The 16,449-nt window shown below is 46.6% G+C and overlaps 1 protein-coding gene across 1 annotated transcript in view; it reads left to right on the top strand.

The window, feature by feature from the left end:
• GAP43 (growth associated protein 43) overlaps window positions 1-16,002 on the top strand; it is a 58,187-nt gene extending 42,185 nt beyond the window's left edge. The window contains exon 3 of the mRNA XM_082061500.1: window positions 15,007-16,002. Coding sequence (XP_081917626.1) covers window positions 15,007-15,095 — 89 coding nt within the window. The 3' untranslated portion in view covers window positions 15,096-16,002. The remainder of the gene's footprint in view (window positions 1-15,006) is intronic.
• Window positions 16,003-16,449: the final 447 nt, after the last annotated feature.

Raw genomic sequence — 16,449 nt, 5'->3', positions numbered from 1 at the left:
CTGGCATCAGTGGGATAGGTTTCATCTCCAGTTCTGGACCTCCAATAGACCTGTGAAAGACCAATTTATGCAAGCTCCATTTGAACAGGTCTCTAACCGCAATATTTTTCTCAATACTACATTTATACTGCAAGCTTGACTCAAAGGAGGGCTCCCTCATTCCCTAGCTTTCCTCTCTGTCGGTGTTGAATATCTTCCAGGCAGAAAATAGAGGAGACACTTAATGAGGATGTATGAGGGAAAACCGAATGATGGGGAGTGTTGCTATTGTGTGCTTAGCTGTTCTCTGAAGGGGACTGTGGTCTGTTTTTGCAGGTTACTGAAACTGTGACTTTTTTCCTAGTTCTGGATTCCCTGCTAAGACCTCCTTTGCATATCTCTTAGCTTTAATAACCTGTACAAGATAAAGAACTTTGGCTTTATCATTACCAAATGTGAATGGGATCTGTGGAAATGTTTCTTTTTTCTTTCTGTGTCCTTAGCTATATCACTGTCAGCATGAGACACTGAAATGGAGCTGAAAATCTCAGCTGAGGTCCTGGCAGCCAGGAGCCCATGTTGGACAATTGCCCTTTGCAGGGCTGCAGAGTAGTCAGGAAAAGAACTATGGAAACCTGGGCAGGACCCAGAGATGTAAATGAAAATGCACTTCTCCTAATGACAGGAAAAGTGAGACTCAGGGCTTCATGTAAATAAGTCTTAGATAAAGGTCATAAGGTCCCAATTATCCAATGTTCAAAGGACCACATTACTTTCCAGCTGTACCTTGAGACAACAGCAAATAAGTCCTCTTTTCATTATGAAAGAAAGCAGAAGGTAGAAGACACTATTCAACCTCTCCATCTTCTTTCAACAAAACACAGTAATTGGGAATGCTAGTAATGATAACTGGACATTACCTGTAACCTACAGGGCTTAATGAAGAAGAAAATCTCTCTGACATCTGGAAGATCATCCAAATCCCAATGCTAAAGTGGTGCAGTGCTGCAGAACCATAGCTAACAGTGCATGGCACGTACAGGGAAAAGGGTGGGAGGGCAGGGCTGTGACCATTCTGCAGGAGCATTCCCCAGTGCTGTTGACTTTGGCAGAACTGTCTTAGCAGCTGTGAAACCATTTGAAGAGGTGGACAATGGGATAAAGTAAAAGTGATTTAAAGTTGGAGAGGTGGAAAGTACTTTTAAAAACCCCTTTGCTGTTCTTAAAGGCTTTGGGCACCTGTTGATTTGGAAATGACATAAGCCTCTAAGAGGAAGGTGTGAATGTAAGCTCATGTGGACTAAGTCCACAACTGCCTAGTTTTCAGATGAGAATAGGACTCTACCCCCTCACTGGGTGTGAGCTTAGAAATATGGGAATATGTATTGCAGCTTAGACACTCTGTTACCTATCCTAAAATTTCTCTTCCAAGATCCCCTTCTTCTTCCCTCTCTCTTGCCATCTTTTACAGCCTGTTTGGAGGCAACACTCCCCAGCTGTAGCTACAGGGTTGAATCTAAACCTCACTAACTTCTGTAAGGCTAGCATTTCACCTGTGATTTCAGCACCCAGTGTTGTAAGTAATTCAGAGTAATCTTCAGTCATCAGTGCTGAAACAAGGGATATGCCACAGAAGACCAAGCCCTGGGTGGAACCTGCCCTGCTGCACTTCAGAAGGACGTGTGAGTTAAAGGAGTCTGTGGTCTTGATCTTAGACCTGTATGTTTCTTCCCCTGACAGGGACTCGGTGCAATATTGTAATAGTCTTCTGCTTTCCCTTGTGGTTAGAAGGGATGGAAATGCCCTGTGTTCACAGAGTCTGATTAGAGGGCTGCTGTGAGGTTATCTTCAGTAGGGATGCTGCAATTTATACGAGCGGCAATTCTGTCTGGCCCTTTGTCTGCATTCACAGTCCATTATTCACCTGGAACACCAGGGATCCAGATGGTGAAAGCACAGTGAAAGGAAGTGAGTTCTTTATTGCCAAACAGCAAGTAGGCATGACTGTCACCTATATGATCTCCTAGCCCTGCACCACACCTGCTCAGTCTTGCACCTGTCCCACAGTACGGTTCCTAGAGTTTGGGGTGGACATTCAGGATGCTGCAGGTTTGCAAGTCAGAGGGACTGGTGGGTGTTTGAGAGATCATTCAGCAGTGTAAACAGCTTTGCACATGCTTTTAAGCTTATCTTTGGGGATGAAGGTACTATTTGCACAAACCTGTCCCAGCACTACTTCCAGGACTTCACTGGAAGGCTTATCAGTGTGGCCAAACATGGTGCCAGGCACAGGGACTGAACTTGACCTCTTGTCCATGACTCAACCTCTTCCAAACACAGCAGAGGCCCAGCAGGAAGGCAGGGGCAAGAAATGTACAGCGCTGCTGCCGAGCAGCCCCACTTCTCTGGATGAACAGCAGACTTCAGTCTCAAGAGATACTAATCCAGAACTGTTCACTGCACTCAATAAAGAGACACAAAATTACAAAGAAAATGTTTCTTTGTGCCTCAAGCTAGAAACCTTCTTCATGGCTGAAGCCAAATGACTGTGAGAAAGATGGATGAAGTCACTGATTTTTACATCAGGGAACAAGGAGAAAATTCCAGCCTTTCCCAACTGATGTAGCATACAACTACTTCTTGTCCTCATTTATAGCAAAACACATATACATGTTTCTACAAAATGGGGAAGTCAAGCCTAGATTAAAGTAGTAAGAGAAAACTTTGCCTCCTTTTAGACTAGCTAGCACGTGAGGGTCAGGTACTCCCTGAATGAGACAAAACACAAAATGTGCCCATGCCTTACCCTAGGAGACTGAAGTCCAGTGAGCTTTGCAAGCAAACCATTGGGCTGCTGGATGAAGTTTCTCCTGATCCCTCCTTCTGGAGCTTTTCCACTTTGTATAAATTATTTATGATTTGCTGGAGCCAGTATGTGGAGTTTGGTCTCCCCACTGCAGATGAGTGCCTTCACCACTGGCCTACAGAGTCAATGTTTTCCTCTGGCCCAATGAATATTTAATGATTTGTGGAAGTGGAACAGCTCCAGCAGGAGAGGAAGAATAAGAGAGACGTGTTCATTCATGTGGATATCTCATGACATCACTCTGCAACCAGCAGGCAAGACCTGAGCCAAGGACCTTTACAGCAAATAAAATCAGCGGGATGACCAGGGGAGACAACACGAGCACGAAACGGTGGGGTGCCACTTCTTATGCCTCAGTGCAATTTTAGAGCGGCTCAGGCCTCAGAAAAGGCCCTCTTCTGTGACAGCTGTTGTCAAAATGATGGTGACCAAGCCAAAAGTATGGGCTGCTCCACCTTGACCAAAAATCTAGAAACTCTGCAAGTGAGAGCTGTGGTAATTTACAGCCTCTGTGACCTGTGGAGAGCTGGGCTTCATACAGACTTTGAGTACACATGAGATATTGGAGGACTGCTACTGCTTGGCCCCACAGCTGAGGCAGGGCCACCTTGGGCTAGCAAGGGGATAGCCACAGCAGTGCTGAAATGTCCTTTGATGAGAGAGAGAAGCCTCATCATTGCAGGCTAGCTCTGCAAAGGGCTGGTTTAGCACCCCGTAAGGGTACTTCTTCCACCACAGTGGACAATGCTGAGGAGCTTTGACTTTGCCATTGACAACCTGGACATACCTGGTGCTTTGGGGTGTTAGGTGAAGCAACCTGGCCTTGTGTTGCTGTGACATGGCTGGCTGGATATGGGGTTGCCTCGCTGTGCCCCTATGAGGTCTCGCCAGCATTTGCAGCTGCCCCACCAGATGCCCCCATGCCAAAGCTGAATTCATTACCCTCCTGATTGAATTGTTATTGTGAAAAGCCAATTAAACTGAGATGGCTACTGTGGGACAACTGTGCCTGTTCACTTGGTGCAGCACTGAGAAAGTTCAGTCTGAAAAGTCCCTCTCAAACTGGGAGAAGGTTGAGTTAAAAAAAAAAAAAAGTCCCAAATTTGAATTAAAAAGAGAATCACTGATGCTAACTGCTGACACCTTCACAGAGAAGACTGCCACTGGCAATGAGAGTGCTGATGAAAGATTTTCCAGGCAGCTCCCACAGTGCAGCTTGGCTCTCTGAAAGCAGCCTGTGCCAGCCACAGGGCTGCCCTACACCCTCCTTGCCCCTAGGGCTGAGCATCAGCATCACCACACCTCTGGTCACAGGGGTTTCTTGGGCAGTAGAGGCAACTAGGCAGTCTGAACTCCCACCTGAAGACAAGCTGTGGCTTTTTGCCTCCCAGCCTTTAGTCTTTCTCATGGGCACCCAAGGGATGAGGTGACAGACTGAGGAGGATCTGGCTTTTGCAGTATAAGCCAGGGAAAGTGCCCATCTGCCCACCCAGTTTTGCAGGACAGGTGCTGTGACTCCTGATCTTTCCATCCCTGGAGGGCTGTGATTAAGCAGTAGCAGACAAGGGATTTTGGGCAGAGGAGAGGGTTGCTCTGCAATGCCACTCCTCATTGTCTTGAACTGTGGATTTCCCCACAAGTGCTTATAGTTTGAAATGCCTCTTCTTATGTCCAGGCTGTCACACATGTGATGACTTCCTCCCATGGAAATGAAAAGCAAAGACTCCCAGGAGCTTCAGTGGGTACAGCATCAAGCCTGAACTGCCTCCTAGAGAGCAGCGACTGTATCTCAGTGCCCACAAAACACACTACATGTGTACATGCTAGCTGTGCATATGGGAAATAGTCATAATATCTTTAATGCAAAGAGCTGGTGGTGTTGATGTTGCAGCTGCTGGGGACAGTTATCAACAAGATGGCTGTGGAAGGCCTGACAACGGGCACTTAATTCATTTTAGCATCCAATTTGCAGAGCTTTGGTGTGTGAAGATGGACAGAAACAAACTAATGATCTCTAAATGAAATTTCTCCTTCATTTAAACACAAAATGGGAGGATAGTGAAAGGAAAAGTGATATTTTATATCCTCTTCTTGATTGCAATTCCCTGCCCTCAGCTAGATCAATATCGTTTCTGTTGGAGATGGAGGCTGCCTCCAGTTTCCATGGCAATCTGGTTGTTGGAGGCTTGCAGGCTCTGTGAATCCCCAATTTATCAGCCTTCTAGGCTTTAATAATGGAGACCAGCAGTCAGGCAGCTTATGAATGGCACATGTCTTTTGGGCTGGGGGAAGGGAAATGGAAGCGTGGTTAGTAGTAAGGGCTGCAGCAATTTGTTTTGCTGCCACTGACAGCTGAAGGCGGAGAAGTATAAAGGGAGGAGCAGCGCATTAATTCTGGATGCACTGAAGGAATATTTAGACCTTTTTGCTGCAATTACGGAAGATTTCCTCCTCTGACCTCTTTTCCCTGGCCACCTTTGCAGGGGCAGGGGAGGAGAGCAGCCTCACAGCCAGTCCTGTGTGATGAGGTAGGAGCTGTACATGGAGAACCCAAAGGCTCTAGCACTCTGCATGTTTCCTTCCCTTCCTTAACCCTCTTTATTTCAGGATCAGTGGTGCATGAATGCCAGCAGTCTGCCACAGTTTTGGATTCATTTTCATCCCCCTACTGATCCTACCACGATGGCCAAGCTGATCAGTGGAGCTGTAAGATGGGCAGACCTCTGAGGGTCTGACCTGTCTATCAAACTTCTGTCACTTGGTGTGCTATTCTCTGTGCATCTGCCAGGCCTATCCAAAACCAAACGTCCATCCCCAAAGGGCTCTAAGCTTCAGTTCCTGAATTCACTAGAAATGGTCTGGCTGTACAGGAATCACTATCAGTTGCTTCAATAAGTCTTCATTTTGCTCACTTGGCCATGACCTCCACAGAGTACTTCCATTTCTTCTTCTCTTTCCTCTGATTTCTCCCCTATGATCTCACAGGGCAGCCACGCTAGAGAGGCTAAAGAATAAATTGATATGGTGTATCAAGTGCTTGTTCTGTTCCCTCACATGCTCCCTGTTTCTAAGCCATCCTCCAGAACTTAACCCAGAAAGGGGGAAAAGATGGGTTACACAAAATAATACTATTGATGAGATAGGGACATCCTGTTTTCCAACGTGTATGCCAAGAGCAGCTGCCAACTGTTACATTCTACAGCTGGAAACAAGTAAAAACCTCTGTGTTCAAGCTGTTCGAATCACAAGTTATTTAAGGAATTAAAAAGAGTAGCCTTTCTGGTCTGCAAGACCTGTGTGAAATCAACAGGGGCATGGGAAGAGAAATGAACAGCTTGTGGATTATTTCTTTTTAGCTTTTCCTCAGGTGAAGTAATGAATGCCTTTCTTCTACCCACCTTCCTGTGATAGTTGGGAGGGTGAGTATCGCTGAGATTGCTACACCTCCAGTTTTGGCCTCAAATTAGGACTTTGTGGAATTTCAGAAATCACAGGACCAAGGCATCAAACATTTTTAAGTGTTGCTGTGTGCAGAGTGGTTGGTTGAGATGCTGGAATGAAAAGCCAAGGGGACTCAGCCTCCTGGGTACACTACAAGCTTTTGTGTGGCCACAGCCCAATTCTTCATGCTTTGCTCACTCTAAAATGCAGATAAAAGCCTTTGCTTTCTTCACTGGGATGCCACAAGAATAAAATATCTCCATGACTGTGAGTTAGGCCATTGTTGTGGTGATGAAGACCGGATAAATACTTACATTGCTGGTTGCCTGTAGCAATTTGGGAAGGTCACAGTAGAAGACAGCTCTTGACATTCACAAAGGTCTGGGTTCATCATGAATGTATGATCTGGATATTATACCCTGTTTTACCTTATATATCTGATATGGTCTGGGTATTGTACCTAAAAAAACCAGTACACTACCTTGCTGGAAAGTCAAGTAGTGGATAATGAAGAACTGTGGTCTGAGTGTCTTCAGAGGTGTCTTTGTCTCTAGCTTACCCTTTTTTGGGGAGATGGAGAGATGGGTAGCTTGGAACCCCTCCTGAAGGGAGCCTTTCTGCTCCAGCAGAGCAGCTGAGCAACTGATTTGGAATCAGATTAGCTCTGACCCCAGCTGATGGCTGGGGAGACCCTGCATAAGTCACTTCCCATTTCTCTGCTTCAGGTTCCCTGGCTGTAAAGACCATGAAGCCTTGGTAGGAGTCTGTTGAGATCAGCACCTTTGATGCTGTTTGGCAGGAGGCCACTCAATACCGGTGCAAAATATCTGCCTCCAAGGCAGCCTCATCCCAAAAGGGCTCTTTTACCTCCTTTTCAGCCACTGTACTACACAGCCTCCCACTTGCCCACCACTTTCTGGTGCAAGAAGGCATCCCTACAGAAACACCACAACAGATCTCACTGCTGCCAGGTGGGAGCACCTCATCTTCCCTGGAGCTACAGTTGCTTGTAGCAATGATGGTAGCCAAGAGAAAGGCATTGTTAACGGAGATCATACAGTCTGAAAACCTAACCATTCTGGTAGGCTTCTTCCAGCCCTAGCTGGATTGTAATTGCCCAGTTATAAGCTCTGTAAACAGGAAATTTGGGCCAAAAGTGCTGGTAATACGCAGGATTAAATGACCAGCCAAAACTAAGCATGTCATTTGTCTCAGCCTTCAGGCCTGGCTGCCTCCATGGGTATGGGAAGGAAATGGCAGTAGAAGAAAGAAGAGACACTTTTTTCGCATTTTCCAGGAAGCAAAAATATCTGCCAATGTCACTGTAACAGGGTTAACACCTCACATTCACAAGGAACATCTTCCCTTTTCTCTCTCCACCCTCTTTCTCAACCACTCCCATTTCTCTGGAGACCTCACTGCTCCCTCCCATCAGCCAAAGTTGGGGAGTTTCCATGGCAACAAGGCAGCTGGTGTCTAGACACTGTGAAAAATGCTTTGCAGTGGAGCTGCAAGCTTGACTCACCTCGGCACCCGCTCCCCACAGCCGTGCACCCCGAGCATCTCTCCCACTGCTCCCTTCCTTTCCATCTACTGCACGCACGGATGTTGATGCAGGGTGGGATTTCCCTGGTGGTGCTGGGGGAAGAAAGACACTGGGCAGGAGGACAGGGAGAAGAAGTCCCTAGGCCACTGGATCTTCGGCCTGACAAAGTGCAAAGGCAGCTGGGGCGACAGAACTGGGGCTGGCTGTCCTCTGAGGATTTCGCAGGATCAGAAGATGAGGCAGCCATCCAAGCCTGGACCAAAGTCATCACCCATGGGACTGGCAGAAGTTGTTATTTTTTTCCTCTCTGCTGGAGCAATTGAGGCTGACATACATGGTGCTGAAACAAAGAGGAAGCAGTCCAGGAGTAGGAGGCCCAAACTACCTTATATTGTGGTCGTATTCACCTTTTTATTTTAACCTTAACAGGTGGCTTTGCCTGCTTATTTCCAGTAGTTACTGGGCAACTTCCCTGGACGTCCTGCATGCTGCTTGCAGTAGGATCATCCCTCCCCACCACCTTGTTACGGGGTTTACTAAGGGTATACAGATCGCCCAGGTCCCATGCACCCACCAAGACTCCCAGGGCTCACAGGAACCAGGTGGTACCCCGGGTCTGTCTGTAGTGAGTGAGGGCTTCACCAGGGGTTTGGGAGAAATCATGCAAGTCAATCCCCTAGACCCGACACAGCCACTCACCTGAAATACCCAGTTCCTTCATTTCTCAGTGTTTTGCCGGGCCAGGATAAATCTGCCAGTTTTCAGAAGGAGCGAGTGGGGAGGGCGTAGGATTTTAGCACTGCATATGATGCATCATAGGGCTGACTGCAATGGGCTAACTTTGATTGTGAAGAGAACTGTATAAACAATAGCTCTGAACCTGAAGTGCATCATGTTTTCAGCAGTCTCAGACCTACCATCGGCTGCCTGGAATCAGCGTCTGGCTGGCTAGAAGGACAGATGGATTGGGACAGATGAATCAAGCTGTGAAGCTTGGATCCAAATCTGGATCCAAATGTCATTAAAACTAGGAGAGGCTCGGGTCAGGGATTTTAAATGGGGCCTTCCAGTTCTCCTCACCCTCCAAAAAAAAGTCTCTAAACAGAGTTGTCTCTGGGACAGATGAGCTCTGCTTATAACAAGGTAGGAAAACCCAGATTAGTATTTGGGAGCAAAGAGGAGACCAAATGAGGCACAGGTTTTCTGTTCCATCTCTGACCAAGCTGTAGTTGGCAGACAACAGAGGGAGAAAGGAGTGAGCCTGACAAATGCTAAAGAAAGAGCCACGGCTGAGTAGATCTGGGCAATACTTTAGCAGAAAGGCATGGGAGAGTTCTAGCTGCACAATCAATATCAGCAATAATTATGCAAACAATGGGAAAGCAGCAAAAGCAAAATCCCAGAGTGTTTGTGCAGTTTCTCTTCTCCTGGCATCAGCTGTGGTAATTTAAAGATCTGCAGTGGAACAGAGACAAAAAGGAAAACAAAACCCAAGCCACCAGCCACAAAAGAAATGATCAGCAGAGAGGTTGCTGCTACTGTGGTCATAAGCTGATGTCTGCTCTGATTTAATTAATCTTGGCAAGTCAAACGGGAGCTGGGCAGGTCCCAAGAGACAGTGTTTTACCCGGAAATCCACTCAACCTAATTTCACTAATGTAGGGCAGTGGAGAGACTTGGAGAGGAGCCTGCACACTCAGCCATTAGAGCACAGCATAGGCAAAGGCAGCTATAAGTACCACCCTCCAGCAAAAAACTGCTGCATGCGTGCCTGCTTCAGCTTCACAGCAACCGGAGTGGCATATGTCCGAGGTGTTTGCTCCCCAATGGGGCTCGCAGATGTGACTCTCACCCTTTCCAGGAAATAAATGGGGTGCTGAGGGGGAAGAGGGGCTAAGACACTATTTCAGCAAGGATCACTTCCATATTTTTTCCTTTCCATGGGCAAAGCAGTTCCCTAGCAGATACCAGTTGGAGCTGTAGGTATGAAGCTTGTCTTTAACACAGGCCCTTCAGCTGGGAAGCAGATGCACTTTAGCCCCTCCAGCATGCAGCTCTATTGCTTAAGCAATTCCGCAGCTTAAGGTTTGTCTGAGGCCGCCCCAAACTTTTCTAAATTGGCTGCCCCAAATTTTTCTTAACTTGGCTGCCCCATCCAGGGTCCTAGATTGAAAAGAGGTTGGTGGCAGCTCAGCTCACAAATGGTCATCTCTTTAGCAAAATTATGTCATGCTACAGGATGGTTTGGACTGCAGTATAAACTTCAAAAGACTGAAAGAAAAGGCAAAGCTGCAGAACAAACTAAAATCTCAAAGCTGTGTCTAGGGGCAACCATGGGCCTGGAATAACTAGGAACAGTGCAAGTGATGACTAGCGTGCATTAAAAAAACAGTGAGGATCATGACTGCAAGCACAAACTAGGTGGGTTTTGCTGGTGGTCTTGCTTGCGGGGGGTGGAGGGGGCATTAGCTTTTTGACCTAGCCATTCCTGCTTTATCCTTCAGGACAGATTTAACTTCTGCCCCCTTCTCAAGCTTCTTGTGCTTCATATTACAGTTCAGCCTCCCCTCCTGTTCTGTTTCCTCCATGCATACGTGTGTTTTATTCTCATTGTTTGAGTTTGGACCCTTCTTTTTGGTCTGTGGCTGAAATGCTCTACAAAAGGTGTAGGTGTTCACAGGCTGCAACTCCTCTTGTCCTAAAGCAGGCAACCAAATAGGTCAAGTTCATAGAGTTCTAGAAATGTCATGGTTATTTCCACTGATTAGAAAAGGAGCAGGTGAGAAGATCAGCTGGAGAAGTCTCTGTGGATGTCTGGAGTGAAGTGATACATCCATCCACTCTCACTTCAGCTTTCCCATTTCATGATCTCGTCATGTGCATCTTGGTGCTGCCTCAGTCCAGGTCCATCTTAAGAAATATCTCACTGCCTCCTGCTTGTTTTCTTCCTTGCAAGTGGACACAGCGGATTCCATTCTTGCAGGAGCAGATCTCACAGTGCTAATGTGTTCAAAAGGGAAATAATTTTAGACAGGTGGAAATTTGGCCACCCAGGATGAAATATTTTTTTCCCTCAAGCAGGAGATGAAACATTTTGCCTAAATGTCCTGAATTCTCAGCTGCTTTTTTGTCACCTTTTACACCTATTCCAACAAAGTGCAAACTTAATGTAAAATGCCAAGGCCATGCAGTTCTGCCTGTATAGCCATATCTGTCCACTAGAAACCAACAGGTGCAACAGCCCAGAGTTCAAGGAAGTGGGAAATCAAGACTAGTATTGGGTAAAAAAGCAATGTAAGAAATATCCTGTCTGATGTATGAAATCCTGAGGACAGCTATCTACTTATCTCTCCGGGGATACCGTGACCTCCCAAAGGAGGATCACTGAAAACTAGGCTGGAGAAAACCCCAGAGAACATGCGGCAGAAATAACCTGCATCAAACAAACTGGTGAAGGGTGAGTCAGATAAACTGTCTCGCCTCTCCTTTGTGAATCAGAAACTGCTATTAACCAGCCCTGATGTCAGTAGGTTTGTGCTACTTTGCTTCCATTGCACAGAGAGAATCCTGTTCTTTTCACTGCTGTGGTTTAGCAGTGCCACAGCGTGAACTTTATTTTTTGTGCTGAATTTTTTATCCTTTGTGATATTACTTCTTGCTAAATTTCATTACTATATAACACCAGGTTGCTTCTTTTACCTCATCTCAAAGATCAATGAAATCCTGCTAAAGCTATTACAAAATAAGACATAGCTTAGCAGGGTATAACAGTGCATAGGGTATTTCCACTTATTGCTTCAATACTATGCAAGAAAAAGGAGGGAGAGTGGTTGGCTGAATTTTCTGTGATAATTCTTATTAAAAAATGTAGACCTCTTGTTTATTTGGACATACACAGCCAGGGAAATTTGCTCTAGTTTGCCATGTCCAGCATTTGGTTTGTATGATTCCTCTCTGTTGACCTGAATACGTGGTGAACTGACTTTGAATCCTTTCTGCTGCTCCATGACCTCAGACTCAGTCCAGGCTATTTCAGCCAAGGCAGAAATCAGTGCAGTCTCTGGGCTGCTTCATCAGAGTCACCTGCCTATGATTAACTGCTCCCCAGAGATGAGCAACGTGGGCAGCGAGGCACCCCTGTGCAATTCCTCTGCCAGACAGGGATCTCTGGGTGCCACAGGCTCTCCCTGGAAATTAGATTTGCCACTGTGGTGAGCCAAGAGGGAACAAAACACAACAGAAAATTGTGTTTCAACCTGCCTGTTTATCCTAAGGACAAGAACATCACAGGAAACATTGTGAGCTACCCTGTGTCACCAGAGTTGTCAGCCCCCCCACTTTGAGTGCAACCAGATTTCTTGCCCATCTCACTAGGACAATTGTCAAGAGCCTACCACTGTAGGAGCTGGACCCCACTTTCAGCTGCCGATGTAACGGGGGCATCTGGTATGTCTTGGCCAAGGCACTCAGTATCGCAACAGGTATGCAGGGCCTCCCAGGGTCTGTCCCTGTGCTTGCTGCATTTTGTGCTGTCCTGAGGATGCTGTGGGGACTGCCATATAAAAACTGCATATTTTTGGCAGGAAGGCACAAAAAGTTTTAAACATAATGCAATATAGCATCAGGGCTTGTGTTCATGAAGCATTGCCTACCATTTGTTGCTCTTTCATTCATCTTGCATTTACATGCAGACAAAACAGAAATTCTACCTTAATAGGATCTATCAGAGCCTTAGAGCAAAGCATCGTTTGCTGCTGGCTAACGATAGTCTTTTGGTTTAAATTTAGGGGTAGATGGTTGTTCATTGGGATTCTGCTTTTGGGTCCATAATTCAGTGTGTCTTCTGCTGTGAACGCCTTGGAGAAGAGCAGGATTAAAAGGACTCCTCTCCCTCCCCAGTGGAGTGTGATCAAGTCTTTCAGGAAAATTAACAAAACTAGGGCAAGCTGGCCTGCTTTGCCTTCCGATAATACTTGCATCATATTTTAATCAGTAGCCTATTTTGTCTTTAGTTCATTACTGTGGCTGTACAGAAGGAGTATAGGCTGTATAGAAGGAGTACTTATTTAGCTGTTCAGTGTCCAGGGAAAACAAGTCCACAGATGTTTTTGCTGACAGGAGGTTTGCAGGTGCCGGGGTTCAGGCTGTGGCACTGAGCCATGGGGTTGGTTGTTCCCACAGACTTTTTCCTTTTGGAAAAGCAGCAGTCAGAGTTTACTAAGACAAAAAGTATCTGAAGGTCCAGAAGCAGAGCCTTTAATGAAGATGATTCAGGATGGGAAGTTGCACACAAGTTAAAGATGATCCATATGGAAATGGTGGGTAGGAAGGAATCTAAAAAAGAGGCTAAATAGCTGAGGGGGAGAGGGAAGTGAGGATGCAGCACCTACTGCCAGTGTTGGAAGCAAATACAAGTCTGCCATCTGATGGCATTGAATGGACCAGGCCAATATGCATTAATGGTGTCAATAAAGAAAGGTTCACATCCTGATTAGCATTCTCACTGATGCTAAACCTGGGTATGGGGGTGCTGGTCCTCACAAACTAAATATTGGCATGTGAACATCTGTATTGTTAAGATGACAGCATGGGCCATGGTGTGTTTTTTTAATAAGCCAACTAGCTTTTCCCCAGACAGCTCCCAGACACAGCCACCCTGCTCTGGAGAGAGAGAGATTTTAGCCATATGGACATGAGCGGTGTGGTGCCAGCTGGCCTCAGGGCCGGAGAGCAGTCCCTGGCCCATTTTATTTGCTTGTGTAATGCAATCTGATAGCCCATCAGAGAAACCAGGAACCGTCCAGTTTAAAGGGACTCCACAGTCCTCTGTGAATGACCACCAGAGACACAGTGATGCTATCTATGGAGGTACATCAAGTGCCAGCACTGAGGTATGTGACATACCAATCTTCTGGTCTGTCCCACACCACTCAGCTCTTCAGCATGTCTTCCCCTGTTCTTTATCCCAAATCTGGGGTGATACTCCTTGCTCGGCCTCTCCATTGTCTGTGAGTATGTGTCGGGGGCCGGGGGGGGAGGCGGGGGAAGTCAGTGAGGAATGGGGGGAGATGTGAAAGGAGCAGAGTGATCACTACAGTGCACTAAGATCCTTGTGCATTCTTCCACCTTAGAGACCTGCAGCCCTGGGTGAACCATCACCTTCACCTCTAAAAAGCAGTCCACATGGTACACAGACCTTAGCAGGACCTCTGAAAGAGGCCCAGGAACATGTTAGTGTACCATGATCTAGAGATGATGAGAGCTGGTCAGCAGGAACTCAGAGACAATTAAATTTGTCCTGCTGCAATGAGAGGGGCTTGTTATCTCAGGGTGGATTAATCCAGCAAGATAACTCCAGTTTGAGGGGTGCTCCTTTCATTTACCTTGTCCCTCCTGGCTGCCTCTGCCTTCTCCTCAGTTCTAATCTCCTGCCTAGTTCATTTTTGTGGGATTGCTCCTGGCATTCATTTTAATTTCTTGTGTGAATGGTGTGTCAGAACAAGGTGTCTGGTTGACAGGCAGACCCAGCCTCCAGTTACACTCATTGTTTGCCCCTGGGGCAGCTCTACCTTCCAAAGGAAAGCCTAGAAAACTGGAGGGATGTAACAATGTCCCAGCTGAAGGCTCCTGTTCTTGAAGGCTTAGAGACATCTCTCTAGATCTCTGTTCTGTTTAAGAGAAGTCTGAGTTACAGGTTATAAATTTTTTCCCTCTGGGTCTTGCAAGCTTTGCGTCTCTTTGAGACGCAGTTGGAAGAATCTGTAGAACTAATTAGGGGGCAACAATTCAACAATGGTTGGCACAGTCATTGGGTTCAGTAAAAGGGTAATACAGAAGTCTCATCTAGGTGGTAAGCCCAGAGTCTAATCAGTGCACCCGATTAAATGAATGACAGTTGCCTGTCACATCCGCAGCGCGCTAGCCAGCTCCTTCCAGTTGCATGTGCTTTCTGGCAAGGCTGGAGGTGTTCCATGAGAGCTACACACTTGTCTGCTGGGCTGAACCCTGGCATGTTCTTTCCATGCTGCAGAAGTGCCAGGGACTTTGAGACCTGGGTCACTCTGGGGAGAGAGAAGCCTGAAGCCATGCAGTCCATCGTGTGATGGCTGTATGTATATGCAGGATGCTCTAGATAAATGGCTGACTAACCCTGGACCATCTCTTTCCCCACTAGATGCTGTAGAAGAAACCAAACCTACTGAAAGTGCCCAGCAGGAAGAGGTGAAAGAAGAAGAGAGCAAGGCGGACCAAGAAAATGCCTGAACATTAAGAAATGACTCCCCATTGCCCCTCCCTCCCTCCCCCTATCCTCTATCCTTCCTTCCCACCCCAATCTCGATCTCCCCTCTTCCTGCTCACATCTGTGAGCCTGTCCATCCCTCTCCCATTCCCACTTAAACCCTTTTTCTCTCTGTGTGGCAAACATTTAAAGGAAAAAAAAAAAAAAAAAAGCAGGAAAAATCCCAGTCAAACAGTGTGGCTTAAACATTTCTTTGTTTCTTGGTGTTGTTATGGCGAGTTTTTTGGTAATGATGATCCAATCATTTTGGGAAAATTCTTGCACTGTATCAGAGTTCTTTGACCTGGCGCGTGCGTGTGTCTGTCTGCCCACCGCGAGCGCGCTCTCTCTCTCTCTCTCTCTCCCCTCTCTCTCCTCTCCAAGTGTGTGTGTGTGCAATGTTACGTTCATCCGAGGAGTCCAGACTTACCGAGTGAGTTAAAAAAAAAGAGGAAAAAAAAAAAAGTCCTTTTCTTCCTTTTTCAATGTGATGGAATGAACGAAAGAAAAAAAAAAAAAAGAAAAAAAGACCAAACCAAACAAACAAATGAAAAGAAAAATCATACTGAACCCCAGTTTGTTTTCAGAACTAAAACAAAAACTAAAAAAATGTGCCAATTAGCGTAATGCTTGGCTCCAGGCTCCTTTTTCAAACTGAACAATAATTATAATAAATGAGAATAATGATCATTAATACCACCGTGTCGCATTTCTATGCTGCCGTACATCCTGCTGGCCTGCGGTCTTTGGTGGGCCACTTCTTGCGTGGCTCTGCTATCCTCCTTGGCCACCAGTCAGTGACCAGCCACTCTCCCTGGCACTGCTGAGGGAAGCTGTAAGGGAAGCAGGCTTGGATTTTGAGTGAGGCGTTAGCATTGACATAAATAATGAAAGCAGCAAAATCAGCTTTAGAAGAGAACAAAATAAGCAGCCCTCTTGGAGACCTCTAGGCCCGGATTCAGAGAAGCACGGTGACCTTGGAGGTATGAGCCCAGGCAGCCCCCTTGGGTCCCAGCAGAGGGACCAGCTTTGGTCCACGCTGAAGGTCCAGCCCCTGCAGCACCGAGGGCCAGGTTGGGACAGGGTTCTTGGGCCTGGGCTCCCCCATCAGCAGGGTGATGCTCACCGCACCCGGCTGGGGTTGGAGAATTGTTGAGTAATGTAGTGCGGCCCTTCAAAAATGTTCTGTTTGGCAAAATAAATTGGGCCAATACATTGAGCAAATAGGCACACGGGGATGACAAGGTCTGGTAGAATAACAGCCAGTTGAGAGCACTTTGAGGAATATCTCAATCCTGCTCCCTGGTGAAACACAGGTTAGTTCACACATCTCTAGCA

Source organism: Streptopelia decaocto, assembly GCF_964273445.1.
Source record: "Streptopelia decaocto genome assembly, chromosome: 1".
Classification (NCBI taxonomy): Eukaryota; Metazoa; Chordata; class Aves; order Columbiformes; family Columbidae; genus Streptopelia; species Streptopelia decaocto.
This window is presented reverse-complemented; position numbering and strand designations above follow the sequence as displayed.